General features: G+C 44.3%; 1 protein-coding gene across 6 annotated transcripts in view; it reads right to left on the reverse strand.

Annotated features, from left to right (window-relative positions):
• Window positions 1-18,849, reverse strand: part of SMOC1 (SPARC related modular calcium binding 1) — a 522,950-nt gene that overhangs the window by 23,801 nt on the left and 480,300 nt on the right. For 4 of the 6 annotated variants that reach the window (XM_029598790.1, XM_029598786.1, XM_029598785.1 and 1 more), the window contains 2 exons: window positions 12,091-12,196; window positions 4,714-4,961 (listed from right to left, as the gene is read on the reverse strand). In XM_029598790.1, coding sequence (XP_029454650.1) covers window positions 4,714-4,961; window positions 12,091-12,196 — 354 coding nt within the window. The remainder of the gene's footprint in view (window positions 1-4,713; window positions 4,962-12,090; window positions 12,197-18,849) is intronic. The other 2 variants (XM_029598788.1, XM_029598789.1) reach the window with 1 other exon arrangement.

Below are 18,849 nucleotides of genomic sequence, written 5' to 3' on the forward strand. Positions count from 1 at the left end.
GTAGCATGGTCAGATGAAGCAGAGGTCAAGTCCAGGAGAAGATCAATAGCCTAGTCAGGCAAAGCAGTGGTCGGGTCCAGGAGAAGATCAATAGCATGGTCAGGCAAAGCAGTGGTTGGGTCCAGGAGAAGATCAATAGCATGGTCAGGCAAAGCAGTGGCCAGGTCCAGGAGAAGATCAATCCGTAAGGAAAGCTGGGTTGCATGAACACAGGAACGAAGAAGACAAACCAGGAACAGGAACTCGAAGGAATCAGGAACCAGGAACACGAAGGAATCACCAGGAGGCAACGAAGTACACGACCAGCGTGAAGACCTGCTGCAAAGGCAACTAACAGGAGCTGAGCCTGGCCTTATATACCGGAGTCTCTGCGACGTCATCATCTGGGGCCGTGGCCAAGTTCCCGTCGCGGGCCCTTTAAAGGAAGCAGAGATGCGCGCGGCGCTGGATGGCAGTGTCTCTCCATGGATCACACGGAGAGGCCCGCCGCAGAGCACAGGAGTCCGTCGTAGAACCAGAACTGGGGATGGAACCAGTGGCCTACAGCCGCGAGAGAAGTGGAGCCAGACCCTGGATTAGGCAGCAGAAGGTAAGAGGGCCTTGCTGCGGGCCTGCCACGGCCGGCACACGCAACAGTTATAATGTTTGAGCCTACAGAGACTTCTATCAGGCTCAGAAACTAAATATCATATACTTATTTTATGTGCCCCAGGATGGGATTACATGTATGTGGCCAGGCTTTGCCTGCCACTAATAGTTTGCCTTCAATTCATCTAGGGATTTTTTTGCATTTTTGGGGTTCTCCCCTTACTATAACCCCACCTTTTTGTGGGATGTGACTTGGGGATATAAATTTCCCCCTAAACATGTGATCTGGGTCATTGCTTCAACAGGGTCTGTCTGCTTCCCTGGTAATGATGCCACACAGAGGGGTGGATTTTAAGAGCCCTGCTCGCCTAAATCCGCCCAAATCCGGGTGGATTTAGGCGAGCAGGGCCCTGCGCGCCGGTGCGCCTATGTTCAATAGGCCTACCGGCGCGAGCAGACCCCGGGACTCACGTAAGTCCTGGGGTTTGGCGAGGGGGGCGTGTTGGGGTGGGCCCGGTCGGCGCGGCGTTTTGGGGGCGTGTCGGCGGCATTTTGGGGGTGGGCCCGGGGGCGTGGCCGCGCCCTCTGTACCCGCCCCCAGGTTGCGTCCCGGCACGCTAGCGGCCCGCTGGCACGCGGGGATTTACGTCTCCCTCTGGGAGGCGTAAATCCCCCGACAAAGGTAAGGGGGGGGTTTAGACAGGGCCGGGCGGGTGGGTTAGGTAGGGGAAGGGAGGGGAAGGTGAGGGGAGGGAACAGGGGTAGGCTGCGCGGCTCGGCGCGCGCCGGCTATACAGAATCGATAGCCTTGCGCGCGCCGATCCAGGATTTTAGCGGCTACGCGCGTATCTACTAAAATCCCGCGTACTTTTGCTTGCGCCTGATGCGCCAGCAAATGTACGCCAATTCGCGCTGTTTGTAAATCTACCCCTGAGTGGAGATTTTGAGAGTGGAAGAGTATTGGAGTTTTAGAAGATTATTTTTTGGAAGTTTGGATTTTTGAACCAGTTTCCTGAGAGAAGGGCAAACCTGTGGAATACTGAAGGGTTGGGTTTTGGATCTTTTGCCTTTGTGACCAGTCTACAGCAGAAGTTGGAGATTTTGGAGACTGTGAAATTTTTGATAAAGACTATCAGAGGGGTAGATTTAAAAAAAAAGCGCGTTCGCGTACTTTTGTTGGCGCACCAGGCGCAAACAAAAGTACGCTGGATTTTATAAGATACGCGCGTATCTTATAAAATCCTGGATTGGCGCACGCAAGGCTGCCGATTTTGGGCAGCCGGCGCGCGCCGAGCTGCGCAGCCTGCCTCCGTTCCCTCCGAGGCCGCTCCGAAATCAGAGAGGCCTCAGAGGGAACTTTCTTCCCCTCCCTTCCCCTCCCTTCCCCTACCTAACCCACCCCCCCGGCCCTATCTAAACCCTCCCCCTACCTTTATTCATGGATTTACACCTCCCGGAGAGAGACGTAAATCCACGCGCGCCGAGACCCAACCCAGGGGCGGTTCCGGAGGGCGAGGCCATGCCCCCGGAACGCCCTGGGCTGAAACCACGCCCCCGGGCCCGCCCCCGAAACCCAGAGTCCCGCCCCCAAAACGCTGCGTCATTCAGCCCCGCCCCCGACACACACCCCAACACGCCCCCTTCAGAAAACCCTGGGACCTACGCGCGTCCTGGGGCTCTGCGCGCGCCGGCGGCCTATGCAAAATAGGCGCGCCGGCGCGCAAGGCCCTGCTCACGTAAATCCGCCCGGATTTACGCGAGCAGGGCTTTTAAAATCCGCCCGAGAGTATCTAATTTGAAAGATCTATTTTTGAAAAAAGTTTTTTTTTGTCATCTTTCAGCCCTTGTTTCATGCTGAAACTTGAGAGGTTATCCTACCTTCAATGGGAAGGAATTCTAGAGTTAGACATTGGTTTAGTTGGAAAAAGAACAACTAGGGAATTTACTATGGACAGAGAAACATTTGCTTTTTTTATTATGATTTTCCTGATGGTATATTTTATTTTCTCCATAATGGCCTGGATTTTGATTTTCAAACTTTAAGTAAATTTTCCTTTGAACACCATTCTTGAACTCCGTGGTTATTTGTTAACTGAATCCCCGTGGAGATACCTGAAGAGTGGGATAATGTTTGAAATGTTACTAGGTTCCAAATATTGGGCTCTGTCTAATGTGAACTTTTGCCAAAAATATTCAGTCTATACTTGGCCCATGTTCTTTAATCGTACATGGCAGTCTGTCCTACAGTCATTTTCTAAAAATCCTATCGAAGATACCTTTATTAATCCATGCATCACATCTGTAAATCAGTAGTGCCACCTACTTGTAGTAATATTAATATATAGTGCTAGGAGGACAAATCTTTATGATAGTAATGGTCAAGAACCTCTGAATGGTATTTCTCAAACAGTCCATTTACAAAATAAATCAGTTCCAGCTAAATTAACTAGAAATCAATAAAATGGCATTATTCCATGGTCTTTTTCTTCCTTTTCTTTTATCAGTAAACTTCGCATTGCTGCTACTGGAAGACTGAGAGAGCAATACTCAGTAAGTTGACTGGCAGGGAAGTTATCCAGATACAGTTGCCTGGATAACTTTAGCCAAATATTTGATAGCCATCAGAACTCATCCAGATAAATGTTCCATTGAATACACTTGACTAAAGTTAGGCGGATAAAGTAAACCTGGCAACTTTGGAACTCACTGGTTTTCTGAATATAGAAAAATAAACTGGCGGCCAATCCCCTTCCCCCCAATACCTCAATATCATAGCAAATTGTAGCATTGGCTGAGCAGCTTCCTCTCCTGCCACCTAATATCTGAACACATTGTAGGGATAAAGCATTTATCCTGCCTCCAACCCCTACCTTCAAAAGGTTGTGGGCAAAATGCCCACCCGATCCCCCAGAGGTGTCCCCAAAGCAGAGTGGGAGGAAGAGGAGACATATCTACTCCCATGCCACTGAATACTAAGCACTGATACAGCTGACAGGTACTGGCACTTAGTATTAATTTACTCACTTCACGAAGGGGTGCAAAGACCAATCTCTGTTCAGTTCTGAGTTATGAACCCAGATTGGTCTTTATACCCTGGAGAGAAGTGAATAAATTAATACTAAGTGCCGGTACTTGTCAGCTCTACTGGCACTTTGTATTCAGTGGAGCAGGAGGAGGTAAAACTTCTCCTCCTCACTCTCTGCTGTAGGAACACTTTTGAGGGATTAGGATTGGGTATTTTTGCCCAATTTTTTGAAGGTAGGGGATGGGTGGAGGATCAGTGCCCCCTTGGCCCTCACAGTATAAGATATTGGAATGGGGGGAAAGGGGAGCAGTTCAGCCTTCTCTACAATTTAAGATATTGAAGGGATGGAGGGTGGGGATCGGCCACTGCTTGACTGCTAGTTATCCAGCTAAAAGCTAACTTTAGGACAGCAATTTTTCCAAACAGGCCCCGGGATTCATCATTCTGCTATAAATGATGAGTCGTGAAAAAAAGGGGCGGGAGGATGATAGTGAGCCGGTGGCTGCGTTGCGGTGGAGCGTTTGGGCGCGCTGCCCACTATCACCCCCATAGCGCCAATGGGAAAGGTGTAGTTAATTCTGGCGCTGCTGCTGGCGATAATGTGTAAAAGATTATCGCCCGCAGCGGTACTGGCATCAAAACCTTTTAAACCCCACCCAAAACCCTCCCCTTTCCCTCATTTAAAAGTTAAAGTTGTGATGCGGTAGTTATCACGTGCGATAACGGCCCAATGCGTTTTGATGAATGATCCTGAGAGTTAGCTGGATAACTTTATCAGCACTAGCTGAATAAATTTTAGCCACCACCCCTCCTCAAGCATCTGCTATACCACCTCTTTTAATCTGCCAGAATTTTATGTGGGTAATGACTTACCTGGACAAAATGTAAATAATGAGAGGTAAGAACTATTCAAACACTAAATTTTTTCTGATTAACTCCAAAAATTAGCCAGATAAAGCCTTTGAATATTGACTTCTGAGTGTAATAAGCAATACTTGGTATCATCCCAGAAATCTTGGTACTACCAGGTGATTATTCTTAATTAACTGCAATTACTGTAGTGTTTCAGTCCTGAAATTTAGAAAGGATGCAGTACCCACCTACTTCTTTGCTGACACCCAAGCATCCCTTCAACTCCTGTAGTGAGATGGACTTGTCCTTGTTCAGATCACAGTACTCAGTGAAGCGCCGGGCACATTTCTTGGGCTTGGCTTTCTTCTTCACATAGCGTTTGAAAGGCTTCATCTCTCGCTTGTTGATATCATTGCTGCTGTTATTATCCAGCTGGCTGAAGTACCAATGAACCACTCGTTCTTCCAGTGTGTGGTTGGGATCTGGTTCTGAGAACCTGGAATATAAAACAGAAACCCAACCTAAAGTAAAATACTCTTTAGTAACAAATGGAACTGTTTCTGACAGAAAAATTACCTGCAGAGAGAGAAGGTACAATTAGTTGTAGGTAATATTTCAGGGGCAATAATGAAACTAATAGTATGTGTATTTGGTTGCTTTCATTATTGCTTAAAATTACCTGTGGGGTTTGTCCAATGACAGGTAATTTAATTATCCACTCCAATATGACCGTCTTTTCCCACAATCCACTTGGTTTTATTAGACTTACCCTGACCACCTTTTTTCCAGCACATCCTCATTTTACATATCAAATAGGATTATAAACTTTGCTGGAACAGTTCCTGGGGAAGGTTAGGATTAACACAATATAGTAAACTAGGTAAAAAGAAGGCATTTGGTTTGTTGAGCTTGACTTCTAGTCATAGCACTCACTATCAGTCATATCCTTTTCATGAAGTGATGTCCTAAAGGATCATAGGAAAAAATATACCATATGCCAAGCAAACAAGCCTAATGAAAACATTATTTCTGTCCATCATTTAGGATTCCTAACTACCTCCATTTTTTCAGAATAGGCTGATTCCGTTCTGGATTTACCAAATTGAATGTATAGATCTATAGCTCTAATTTCCCTAAGGAAAGCACAACAAGTCCAGCTCTGAGGAGACAGAAAGAGAGGGAGAACAGATGGGAATCAATTGCTGCAGAGCTAACACATTATGTTTTATCTTATTGTTATGTGTGGGTTTGTTGACGGGATAGTTTTTTAAAATTGTTTTGTTGTAGTTTGTTAATGCTGTCTGTCTCCAACCCTCACCGAGAAGGGTAGGAGTGAGAGAGAGGTAGGAGTTAATCTGTAATAGGGATTTTTTTATACAGTATAATGATATAACTTATGTTGGTTTTCTTGGAATGTATTGTTGTTTCTTTAGTCTGACTCCAGCCCTCAATGAGAATGGGATCGAAGAGTGCCATAGGAGTGAACCTGTAGTTGGCACACAATGGGGTAGATTTTCAAAACTAGCGTGTGTGCGTCCATGTGCGCACTACCTGGCGCACGCATATTATAAAATCGGGGGTCGGCACACGCAAGGGGGTGCACAATTGTGCCCACGGACTTCCCCCGTTCCCAACCCCCTAACCTAACATCCCTTCCCTTTCCCGTAACCCTCCCGCCCCTTGGCCCTAATCTAGAACCCCCCGGACCTTTATCCTACCTGTTGTGCCTGCCTGCAACCTGCCGGCACGCGATTCTCCGGCATAGCGGCAAATGGCTGCTGTGCCTGGAGCCTCTGACCCCGCCCCTTTTTTGAAGCCCCGGGACATACGCGCATCCCGGGGCTTTATGCGCATCGCCGGGCCTTTCTAAAATAGGCCCGGTGCATGTAACCCCATTTATGCACGTAGGGCTTTTAAAATCTACCCCAATATGCGTGTCAGATTTCCCTCATTCTTTTCATATCACTGGCATTCTATGTGAGGGATTATTCCTCCTTTTTGTTGTTTTGTGGGAGTCCAGTACTAGTACCATATATCTACGATTTTGAAAAGAATCAGTTTTGATCTCACTTCTCTATATCAGTCTGATAAAGTTTAACAAGGGCGAGCAACTGGGGATAGGGAAAAGAAAAGGGGGAAAACAAAAGTATACAAACAATAGGATACTTTATACAGAGAGTGAGGGTGGCTAGTATAGCCAATCTCTAAGGCTACTTCTGAAAATTATGACATCTATGTGAGTTAATGAGTGATTATGTGAAGCGTAACGAAACAGTACATTAAAGTTCAGTGATGTAAATATGGTCTAGGTGCACGGATAATGCATAAGGATAACGCATAAGCATTGGCAAGTTAAATATAAGACATTGATAAGACAGGCTAAGAGAGAATTTGAAAAGAAGTTGGCTGAAGAGGCAAAAACTCACAGTAAAAACTTTTAAAAATATATCCGAAGCAGAAAGCCTGAGAGGGAGTCAGTTGGACTGTTAGATGATCGAGGGGTTAAAGGGGCACTTAGAGAAGATAAGGCCATCGCAGAAAGATTAAATTATTTCTTTGCTTCGGTGTTTACTGAAGAGGATGTTGGGGAGGTACCCATACCGGAGAAGGTTTTCATGGGTAATGATTCAGATGGACTGAACCAAATCACAGTGAAGTAGAAGATGTGGTAGGCCTGATTGACAAACTGAAGAGTAGTAAATCACCTGGACCGGATGGTATACACCCCAGGGTTCTGAAGGAACTAAAAAATGAAATTTCAGACCTATTAGTAAAAATTTGTAACCTATCATTAAAATCATCCATTGTACCTGAAGACTGGAGAGTGGCTAATATAACCCCAATATTTAAAAAGGGCTCCAGGGGCAATCCGGGAAACTACAGATCAGTTAGCCTGACTTCAGTGCCAGGAAAAATAGTGGAAAGTGTTCTATAGATCAAAATCACAGAACATATAGAAAGACATGGTTTAATGGAACAAAGCCAGCATGGCTTTACCCAAGGCAAGCCTTGCCTCACAAATCTGCTTCACTTTTTTTGAAGGAGTTAATAAACATGTAGATAAAGGTGAACCGGTAGATGTAGTGTATTTGGATTTTCAGAAGGCGTTTGACAAAGTTCCTCATGAGAGGCTTCTAGGAAAAGTAAAAAGTCATGGGATAGATGGCAATGTCCTTTCGTGGATTACAAACTGGCTAAAAGACAGGAAACAGAGAGTAGGATTAAATGGACAATTTTCTCAGTGGAGAGGAGTGGGCAGTAGAGTGCCTAAGGGATCTGTATTGGGACCCATACTTTTCAATATATTTGTAAATGATCTGGAAAGAAATATGACGAGTGAGGTAATCAAATCTGCAGATGATACAAAATTGTTCAGAGTAGTTAAATCACAAGTCGATTGTGATAAATTGCAGGAAGACCTTCTGAGGCTGGAAAATTGGGCATCCAAATGGCAGATGAAATTTAATGTGGACAAGTGCAAGGTGATGCATATAGGGAAAAATAACCCATGCTATAGTTACACAATGTTAGGTTCCATATTAGGAGCTACCACCCAAGAAAGCGATCTAGGCGTCATAGTGGATAACACATTGAAATCGTCGGTTCAGTGTGCTGCGGCAGTCAAAAAAGCAAACAGAATGTTGGGAATTATTAGAAAGGGAATGGTGAATAAAACGGAAAATGTCATAATGCCTCTGTATCGCTCCATGGTGAGACCGCACCTTGAATACTGTGTACAATTCTGGTCGCCGCATCTCAAAAAAGATATAGTTGCAATGGAGAAGGTACAGAGAATGGCGACCAAAATAATAAAGGGAATGGAACAGCTCCCCTATGAGGAAAGACTAAAGAGGTTAGGACTTTTCAGCTTGGAGAAGAGACGACTGAGGGGGGATATGATAGAGGTCTTTAAAATCATGAGAGGTCTAGAATGGGTTAATGTGAATCGGTTATTTACTCTTTCGGATAATAGAAAGACTAGGGGGCACTCCATGAAGTTAGCATATGGCACATTTAAAACAAATTGGAGAAAGTTCTTTTACAAACTCTGGAATTTGTTGCTAGAGGATATGGTTAGTGCAGTTAGTATAGCTGGGTTTAAAAAAGGATTGGATAAGTTTTTGGAAGAGAAGTCCATTACCTGCTATTAATTAAGTTGACTTAGAAAATAGCTACTGCTATTACTAGCAACAGTAACATGGAACAGACTTAGTTATTGGGTACTTGCCAGGTTCGTATGGCCTGGATTGGCCACTGTTGGAAACAGGATGCTGGGCTTGATGGGGTCTCTCGCTTCCAACTTCCTTCGAGGTCCTCACTAACCAAGACAACGGCTCCTCGGGGGTCTTTTCTCTCTATTCATTTTCAGGATATTGGACCATTGGCTACTCACTCCTCGAGGGCCTATCTACTTCATATCCTGCACCACGGACCTTCGGTCCCACCATTCTACCATCAGGGAGAAGCCTTCACTCTGTGAGTACTTCTACGATCCGGCGCTCCAACTCCACCCACCAGCCGCGGCATTACCCGCACTGCGGGCTCCTGCCTATCGTGAACATCTGGGTGAGACTACACTTCTGAGCCTGTTGAACGTATTGGCACTTCGTGGATCAGTGCCTTACCTTTCTGCTTCACCATCTAATTACAGCAGTACAATAAAGACTCTGTCCATTCTGTGTCTGCTATCTGTGTCAGCCTATCGCAGTGGTTCCCCACGGGGCTCCTTCCCATGGGCAGAGTCATCTCCTTTGCGACCGAGGGTCCACAATGCATCAAACACAACAGTGAGTTTTTAATTACAGGCACTTGGATTACTTTTCTTATTAATGGAACCTCACTGTTGGGATGCCCTAATTCTAATGCGTCATTAGTATCTCCTTTGAAGATACCTCTGCTGAGCGACTGACGGCTTTCCCCTTTGTTCTAGTTTAAAAGCTGCTCTATCTCCTTTTTAAAGGTTAGCACCAGCAGCTTGGTTCCACCCTGGTTAAGGAGAGCCCATTCCTTCGGAAAAGACTCCCCCTTCCTCAAAACTGAATCCCTCTTCTTTGCACCATCATCTCATCCACTTTTTGAGACTCTGGAGCTCTGCCTGCCTCTGGGGATCTACGCGTAGAACAGGAAGCATTTCAGAGAATGCTACCCTGGAGGTTCTGGATTTCAGCTTTCTACCTAACAGCCTAAATTTGGCTTCCAGAACCTCCCTCCCACATTTTTCTATGTCAATGGTGCCAACATGTACAACAACCGGCTCCTCCCCAGCACTGTCTAAAATCCCATCTAGGTGATGCATGAGGTCTGCCACCTTCGCACCAGGTAGGCATGTTACCATGCGATCCTTATGCCCACTAGCCAGCCAGCTATCTACATTTCTAATAATCGAATCACCACTTATGACGGCCGACCTAACCCTTCCCTCCTGGGCGAGAGTTCCTCGGTGTGAGAGGACAGTGCACCACCTGGAGAGCAGGTCCCTTTCTACAAGATCTTTTCTGCTGTACCAGGTTGATGCTCTCCGATCATGAGAACTTCTTCCTCCTAGGCAGCACCAGGGCTGCCAGTCTGAAGTTGGTAGTTGGCTACTATGTCCCTGAAGGTTTCATCTATATACCTCTCTGTCTGCCTCAGCTCCTCCAGGTCTGCCTCTCTAGCCTCCAGAGTTTGGACTCATTCCCTGAGAGACAGGAGCTCTTTGCATTGGATGCACACATACAACTTACCGACGGGTAAAAAGTCATACATGTGACACTCGACGTAAAAGACTTGGAGGCTCTCCTCTTGCTGCTGGACTGCTACCTTCATCTCAAATTTGTTCAGTTCCTAGTTAAGTTTTAGGTTGCTATGGGAGGAGGAATGTGTCTAATTAGGGCCCTTTAAATGTATTAGTGTATTCACTATATGTCTAGTAGTGGCCTACAGGAGAATGATCAAACTCTCAATAAGGTATGGGGAATTTGTGAAGAGAAGTTAAAAGGCTGGGGGTTTTTTTGGTTTTTTTTTTAGTGTGAAAGTGGCACCTGCCTATAAATTAAAGGATGAGCTAGGTGTGGGTAGGAGAAGGGTAAGAAGGTTGGGAAATACAAACACACTAACTTCTGTTTATTAGCTGCCTTACTGACTATTTAAAAATAAACACATTAAGTTCTGTTTATTAGCTGCCTTACCATTAAAAGCACAAACACACTAAATGATATACCCCAAGGGGCGGATTTTAAAAGGGTTAAGCGCATATTTTATGTGCGTAACTGCAAATCCCCGCTACTGCGTTCGCCGAGCCTATTTTGCATAGGCCCGGCAATGCGCGCAAGACCCGGGGCGCGCGTATGACCCAGGGCTTGAAAAAAGGGGTGGGGAGTGGGCGGGGAGGTCCAGGGGCGGGAACGAGGCCTCCTGCACAGTGGCCGTGCCGGGGGATCACGCACCGGCACTTGGTCAGTGCGTGCAACCTACGCCTGCCCGGAGGCAGGCACAACTTATTTAACAAAGGTCAGGGAGGGGTTTTAGATAGGGCTGGGGGGCGGGTTAGGTAGGGGAAGGGAGGGGAAGGTGGGGGGGTGCAGAAGGAAAGTTCCCTTCGAAGCCGCTCCAATTTTGCAGCGGCCTCGAAGGGAACAGGGAAAGCCATCGAGGCTCCCCTAAGGCACAAGTGTGCACCCCTTACCCGCGCCGACCCCGGATTTTATAACATGCGCGCGGCTGTGCGCGCATGTTATAAAATTGAGCATACATTTGTGCATGCCAGGTTGTGCGCACAAACCTACGCCCGCACATACTTCTTAAAATCCGGCCCCAATAGTTTACTTCTCCCCAATACTTAAAAAATAATTCCCAAGCAAAACTTACTGATTCATTTCAGCCACCAGCAAGGTGATCCTCTCCTCTTAGTGCTCAGGATAATTGAATACTGTCTTTGGTACTACAGTTCTTATGATAGAGTACTGCTGTTTTGCTAGTAGCATTTCTGGCCTTGTACATCATATCACAGTATCCTCACTCCAGGATGCCCTCTGCAAGTATTTCAGGTAATCCCCAAAGCAATTTATTTTTTAAATAGGTTTTACTGAAATTTCAGGCTTCTTCCATTTTTATCAAAATCTAAACATCAGTCAGCTGTAACATACTTTTACATGACTGCATAAAACACATTTTGTACAAATCTGGAAGAAACACAAACATTTCAATAAAACCAATTTAGAAACAAAATTACTTAGGGGATTTGAGAAAAGATGACTAGGAGTAGCAGTCCACAACATGGAAAGGCATTTTTCCATCTACCCACACTTTGAAGAATCAATCTTACTTTGTAAAGATGCATTTAATGAGCATTGTGAGAGCTCAGAAGCAGCTTGTTTTGTTGACTCTGGCACCTGTCCTGTCTACGAAATATTAGCAGCTTCATAAAACACATCCCTGCATGGCACAGATGGTATTTATTTAACTGGCATAAATCTCTTGACTTTCTGGAGAAGAAATATTGCTAAAGAAGCAGGGATGGAATAGAATATGGCATTTCAGTCAGAATGCATCACTTGGATTTCAGACTGGAAACAACAGTTCTATTACACTGAAGGTCTTCAGAACCTTTACAGCTCTGACTGATGGACAAACAACTATTCTCTTACCTACCACCTGCCACAGGTGTAGCAGAGTTGATAGCCTGTACCATATCTGTAGTGAGAGCATCCAGTAAACTGGTGATAAACTCTACTTTCTTCCCATCAGGACAACCTGTAAGAAGGATTTAAAAGAAAAGAAAACGTATTTAAGATTAGATCAGAGATGGAGACTCTTTCAGGCCAATGGCACTAATCAGTCAATTCTACCAGCTTCTGCTGCCTCAGATGGGATGTTCTCAGACAGAGCCACTGCAGCACAAATAGGTGCCTCTCTCTCTCTGTTTCAGAGGATGCATGGAATGAACAGCACAAGCTCAGGGACAGGTGATGAGGGCGTCATCCTGTCACAAAATGCTCATGCTAGAAATTTTATCCATGCACTTCTGAAGCAACAGCCTAGTGGTTAGAGCACAGGTTGCAAACCAGGGAAGTCAGCATTCCAATCCCACTGCCGCTCCTTATGGCCTTGGTAAAGTCACTTTAGTCTCAGGTACAAACTTATAGTGAGATTTACTAAGCTGTAATATGTCATTAACATGAGAAACAGCATATATCAAGTGTTATTTTGGCTCCAAACATGCCCCTATTTACAATGCTTTGCATGCATGAATTTTGCAAATGCATGCAAAGCATCTAATGCATAAGTAATCCTATGCTAGGTAATTAACGTGGCTTGCCAAGAATCTGGTAAGCTGCATTATTTTATCTACAACTCAGGAGTTGTAGATTTTTTCCTGCTGGAGCATCAGGATGCTAACACACATCTGGATGCTTCTGCATTGATATTTAAAGGTGTCTAGTGGCCCCCCCCCCCCATCACTTTATCCCACATCCCAAACCCCCTGATTCCTTAAGACATCCCTGGTGTCTAGTAGGGCCAATGCAGAGCAGCTCCTCTCTGCAACAGACCCTATTCCAGTGCAGCACTGTTAAGGGGATTATTTTTGTGCATGTGGCCCATTAACACGACAGCAACCCTAGGCGATGGGGGCCACCATCGTGCATTTTCCCACATTTCCCCACAATATATTTTTATCTCATAATTTTCCCACGATAAAAAACATCATGGGGAAAAAGCAGCAACATCTTACCAGGGAGGGGAACAATATCATGGGAATATCCCCTCCATGTGATATTTTGCCTCTCCCACAGTAAAATATAGCAGTATAATAAATCTCCCTATTAGATTTTAAGTGTAATGGACACTATAGTCACGTTACCATTAAATACTGGTTATTCCTGTATTCAGAAAGCAGTTTCGGTGAGGGATTAGGGGAGGAACCATTCATAGGCAGCCCCTCCTTTTGAGGGTGCTGGAATGTCCCTCCCCCTGGTGAGTTAACAAAAGCAGCTCTTTCCTAGAGCTCTAGGGGCCGTGTAGTTAAGTTGTTGATTTGGGAGGAAGCTTTGGAGATTTTTCTTTCATTGATTTTTGGGCCTACCCTTGGACTTGGATATCATTTGGGCAAGGTCGAAGGAACATTCCTTTCAATCCACTAACTGGCTGGCTGGGTTGTTCTTAGGTATTTGTTGGGGTTTTGAAAGTTTTACTTTGTAAGAAGACTGTGAGACTCCTGGGTGTTGCTTGGGGTGAAGGCACAGGGAGCCCTCTCTCTGGGGGGCCCAGGATAGGGAAGACCTACCCTCTTTGACCTTCCAAGAAAGCAGAGGAATGGTGGTGACCTGCTGCAGCGTTTTCTGATGTTAAGATCCATTTTTGGGGACAGAGACACTTTGGTTAGAAGATCTGGGAGGAAGAGTTTTTTCTACTCCTTCTTCCTGCCCTATCAGAGGCACAGAGAACTGTGTGTTTCAAGGGATCCCTTTTCAACTTGGGATTTAAGAAGGATACAAAGTGAGTAAGATTGAGAAGGACTGAGAAGAACTGTGAATACCACCAAATTTGAGGTGCATCTGAGGACTCCTTATTTGGAGTCTTTGCCCTGGGAGAGAAATATTTGGGAGTCTGTGCAGAGACTGTGCTATAGACTTTTGGCCAGCTGGAGGGAGTTTTTCTGTTCCAACAAGGAAACCCTTGGGAGCCTCACTAATTCAATTCCTGGATGATGTTTCCCTTGCCTCTGGACCCTGCTAAAGAGACACTTGCCAGATAGAGAGAGAAAAAGAATTGTAACAACCATCAGTGAATTTCAAAGGAATTAAGTTGAATTGTGCCATTATTTCATCCGATTACCCATCAGTAAAGGTTTTGATTTTGGGCACTAATTCCAAGGTCTCCTGTGTATTCTTTCTGGCACCTACAGCATCTACAGTGTTGGGAAAAGTGTCCATCCCCCGGGGAACACAAATAAAGTCACCTCTGTCACATTGGACCCTGAAAGTAAATCTTTCCCCCCCCATCTACAAAGAATCCAGCCCTGAAGGTAAGAGAGACAGTGAGATGGCTAGCCGCTGAGTGGTTCCAGCCCCAAAGAAACTTTAATACTTTTGTGGCTCATTCTCAAAGGTGGGGTTACATAAGCCTGTAGGGATAGGAAGATACCAACAGCACCTCAATGTAATCCACTTTGAAGTGCCTGAAAAGCAGAATATACTGTAAATCAAATAAATAAATACATCTTTCAGTTGGGTTGATGTGGAAAGGAGAAAACATGAGCTATCAGTCACAGTCACACAATGAGTGTTATATATAACTATGGGAGAGCTGCTCCCAGACAATTGAGAAAGAAATCTATGTGTACATGAACTATTCTAGAAATAATTGCATAGCTCAATTTTCCCAAAGGCATTTATCACAACACTTTCACCACAATTTGAATCACCTACTGTTAGTTAATCTGAATTGGAGCTGCCCTGCTTCATAAAACAAAGAGTATCATAGGAACCTGCCTCCCGATAGTTGATACCAGAGATCATTTATGTTCTTCTCCATACTTCTCTCCACATGAAGAAAATATGGAAGTGTTATGGATCTCAAGAAATCACTATGTCTGCATGGGTCTGTATTCCTAATAATTTTTGTGTTTGGTTTCCTATGCACACCAAATTTTCTGGACATGTCAAGGGGTACATGAGGATTCTGATAGGGATTTAGTATATTTTTCTTTGCGGGGAGAGGTGAGGGATCCATGCGTATATGCAGGCCATGGATGCGCGTGCATGTTCATGAAAGTAGGCTCCATTAGTTCTAGGTGGAACTTCTTGTTTAAATAGCGTCTTCAGTTCTTTTTTTAATTAGGCAAAAATATGTAAAACCTTTTGATAATATAACACAAAGTGTATCAGACAAATAAATTTAGAGAAGCTAGCGTAGTAACCCTCCTTTAATCACCCTCTGATGCACTCTGAGTAGTCCAGAAGCAGATATTTCTTAGATCCTACCTGTTCTGTAATTTAGAAATCAATTCATAATAACTAAAATAATTTAGATAAAACAGAACATTTAATAAAAAGATAGTGATACTGAATGGCAAATTAGATCAGTTTCACAGGTTTCAAAAGCACTCTCAAAATGGGAAAAGCAGCAGAAATAAAAGTAGACAAATAAGTGCCAATAAGGACATGCAAACGTTGTATATCATTGCTTCTTTTCTACTTCATTTTTCTCACAATGTTTCTGAAGGTAATGCTGCAGCAAATAAGTGGAATGCTAGAGACCCATAATGGAGCTTGGAAAATTTTGCTCATCTCCGCCACCAGTAATAGGACCTTACAGTATGGACCATCCTGAGCCTGATTTTCAAGCAAAAGCAATGCATTAGAAATGGAGCAACTCTGAAAGCATGGTTCAACAGCTCTAGTTCACTGAACTTGAGACAGCTCCAACATGTGAAAAACAATTCAAATTAATTTAGGATTTATTTTATTACAGAAATAAAAAGAACAGTTCTCTTTTTCTACTATTCCTATCTGTTTTAAGTGCGTCTTCATTTCCATTTATTTCTATTTCTTTTCCCTAAAATAAAATGATGAGTGTGGCTTGGACTCATGCAAGATTGATAGTATTCCTTTATAACATAGTCACTTAAAATCCAAACTTAATTCTCCAAAGAATCCTTTGCTTTGGAACTGTTAAATATCTCTGATATATGTGTATGGCTACTAAGTAATGCTATATGCTTTAGGGGGAAAGCAATATCTGGAAAATGAATACTAGGATTCATTCCCAGTTCTGTATTTCTCCACCCTGGCTACATTCTGATACTCACAGTGTCTTCAGAACAGAAACTGAGTTAACCCATTCCTGACATCCCCAGGCAGGTCTTCTACAAATCTAAAGTACCAAAATCAAATTTCAGAACCTTATGTTGGTGGGTCTGCTTTTGGATGGCTGGTCAATGCATACATAGACAGTGCTGAAGATGTTTAATAGCCATAGCCTTGGAAATGTGCCTTAAGGGAGAAATAATCAGACTGCTTTGGGGAAAAGCATGTCGGTACATTTTACCTGCAGACTTTGCACCAAGCTTCAGAGAGAAAGTACACATGTACTTTCTCTTTGAAACTGGACTATGGACTTTTGCATCTGCTTTTTTGCAAATAGATTTTTAACATGAAGACCCCTAGGTCTCCACTAGATATCCGTAGCTTAGGTTTTCGGTAGGGAATGAGGCAGTATACCATTCTAAACCAGGACCTCCTCCAAGAATGCTAGGAGTGGTATCTCCCACCTGCATAATCTTAAGAGGATTTATAGTTTGCATTTTTAGTTGGGTTTTTTTTTTTTTTTTTGTAATATATTTATTGAGTTTTTGAACAGGAACAATCAACAAAAAACACAACATCCATGAAGGTAAGTCATCCACATCTAGAAAACTTCTTCAGAATACAACCATAACTTAGAGCAGATGCAGCATACAATGCGTTAAATGCCCTGAAAATTTATTACCCCCTCCCCTTGGTACCTGCCCACCCCCCTTCCCCCCACCCTCCCTCTAGATTGCATGGTCGGCAATACCCAGCAAAACTTAGAACATCGCCAAAGCGCATAAGCTAGGGCTGTTCACTGGTATGGTCGGTTTGGTAGACATAGCGGTAAGAGTATAGATTGAGCCACAAACGAAAGTTGGGACATTATATAGGAACCACCAGAGAACTCCACATACTTTGCTCAGCACGGAGGGCCTTGAGGGGTAAATACCAATGCGGTGCCGGCCCGCCATCCATACTTGGTTAACCCTTATCTGGAGACACTGGGGACAATGAGGGTTTCAAATATTCCAGGAATGGGGCCCAGATCACCTCATTCAACTTGCCCCCACTTATAGATTGATGTTTAAAACAATACATTTCATGGGTACATAGAGTCAGCATCTGGGTAAACCATTGATCCTTAGTTGGTATATCCGCATCAAGCCATTTGGTGAGAATGACTTTCTTGCCAATCAACGCTGCTTTCAAAAGGAAGCGCGGCATACCCGACTTTGACTTTGACCCCGTTATCTGAGCGGCATTCCCAAACAACCATATGCCCGGATCCAGGGGTAAAGAACATTTCCACAGTTGTGTACAAAACTGTAATACCTCACCCCAAAAAATCTGTATACCAGGGCAGTCCCAAAAAACATGATAGTAGGATCCTGGGAATTGTCTACATTTTCTACAAAGTGGTGAGTCAGAAAGGCCAAATCGGAACGCCCGATCTGGAGTTATGTACCCCTGCCATAAAAATTTAAATTGGGTTTCACGTAAGGATTCATTAACAGTGATCAATGGGATCTCCGAGAAGCCCTTTAAAAAAACTGGATAGGTAAGGGTGAATCCCGGCCATAAACTCCATTTATCAAACAAAGCTTGCAGTAAATGGGGCTGATTACCTTTGGATCTTATCGCCTTGTAATAGGTAGATATCGAAGGCTGTTTTTTAATGGGACCGGCAAATAAATCGAGCAGTGACTGGGTTCTGTGCGTGTCCCCCCAATGGGTCTTGTGACTATGTAGGAAGTGCCTAACCTGTAAATAAGCATAAAAATCAGCTCGAGGAATGGCATAGTGAAGCTGAAGGTCAGAAAATGAATAGAGTGCCCCTTGAAGTGGGTGTATGAGTTGGTAGATATACTGGAGCCCCCCTCTACTCCATCTCGAAAAAGGGGATATACCCTCTCCAGGTGAGAACCATGGGTTATCTACTAATTGGGAGAGAGGAGTGACTCCTAGAGGTTGTTGAAATAAGCGGCACACGCGGGACCATGTGGCTCGACAAGTTTTTACTAACAGGTGGTCCTTAATAGGGAGTGGGATGCGAGCCACCGGCATATGGAGAAGGCCGTTCAAAGACCCAACCCCATACCACGCTAGGAAAATCGGGGATGGGACATAAACAGAGGTATGAAACATCCAGTCTCTGACCAAACGTAGATTACAGGCTATGTTGTAAGAAATTAAATCCGGACACCCCAACCCACCTGCGGCTAACGGTTGTTGCAGCCTCCGAAGAGGGATCCGAGCTTCCCGGCCCCCCCAAATGAAGATTCGGAGGGTTTTGGAGAGAATGCTAGCATCTGTCATAGAGATGCAGAGAGGCAACATTTGGAGCGTATACAGCCATTTTGGCAAAATTACCATTTGATATAGATGGATTCTGCCGGAGAGCGAGATTGGCAAATTGTGCCATTTAGTTGGGTTTTAAAGGAGGAGGAGAGTTCAGTTTTGTGGAGAAAGGGAGATATACTTCTTTATTCAGTACCCAATGAGTCTGGAAGGGGTTGTCTGTTTTCTGGGAGTAATTTTTAGGTGTGGGAAGAAGTAAAAATTTTGTTTCATTTAATGTTTATTTTGTTTATTTAATTTTAAAAAACCCACAAT

This window comes from Rhinatrema bivittatum, chromosome 4 (assembly GCF_901001135.1).
Source record: "Rhinatrema bivittatum chromosome 4, aRhiBiv1.1, whole genome shotgun sequence".
Taxonomy (NCBI): Eukaryota; Metazoa; Chordata; class Amphibia; order Gymnophiona; family Rhinatrematidae; genus Rhinatrema; species Rhinatrema bivittatum.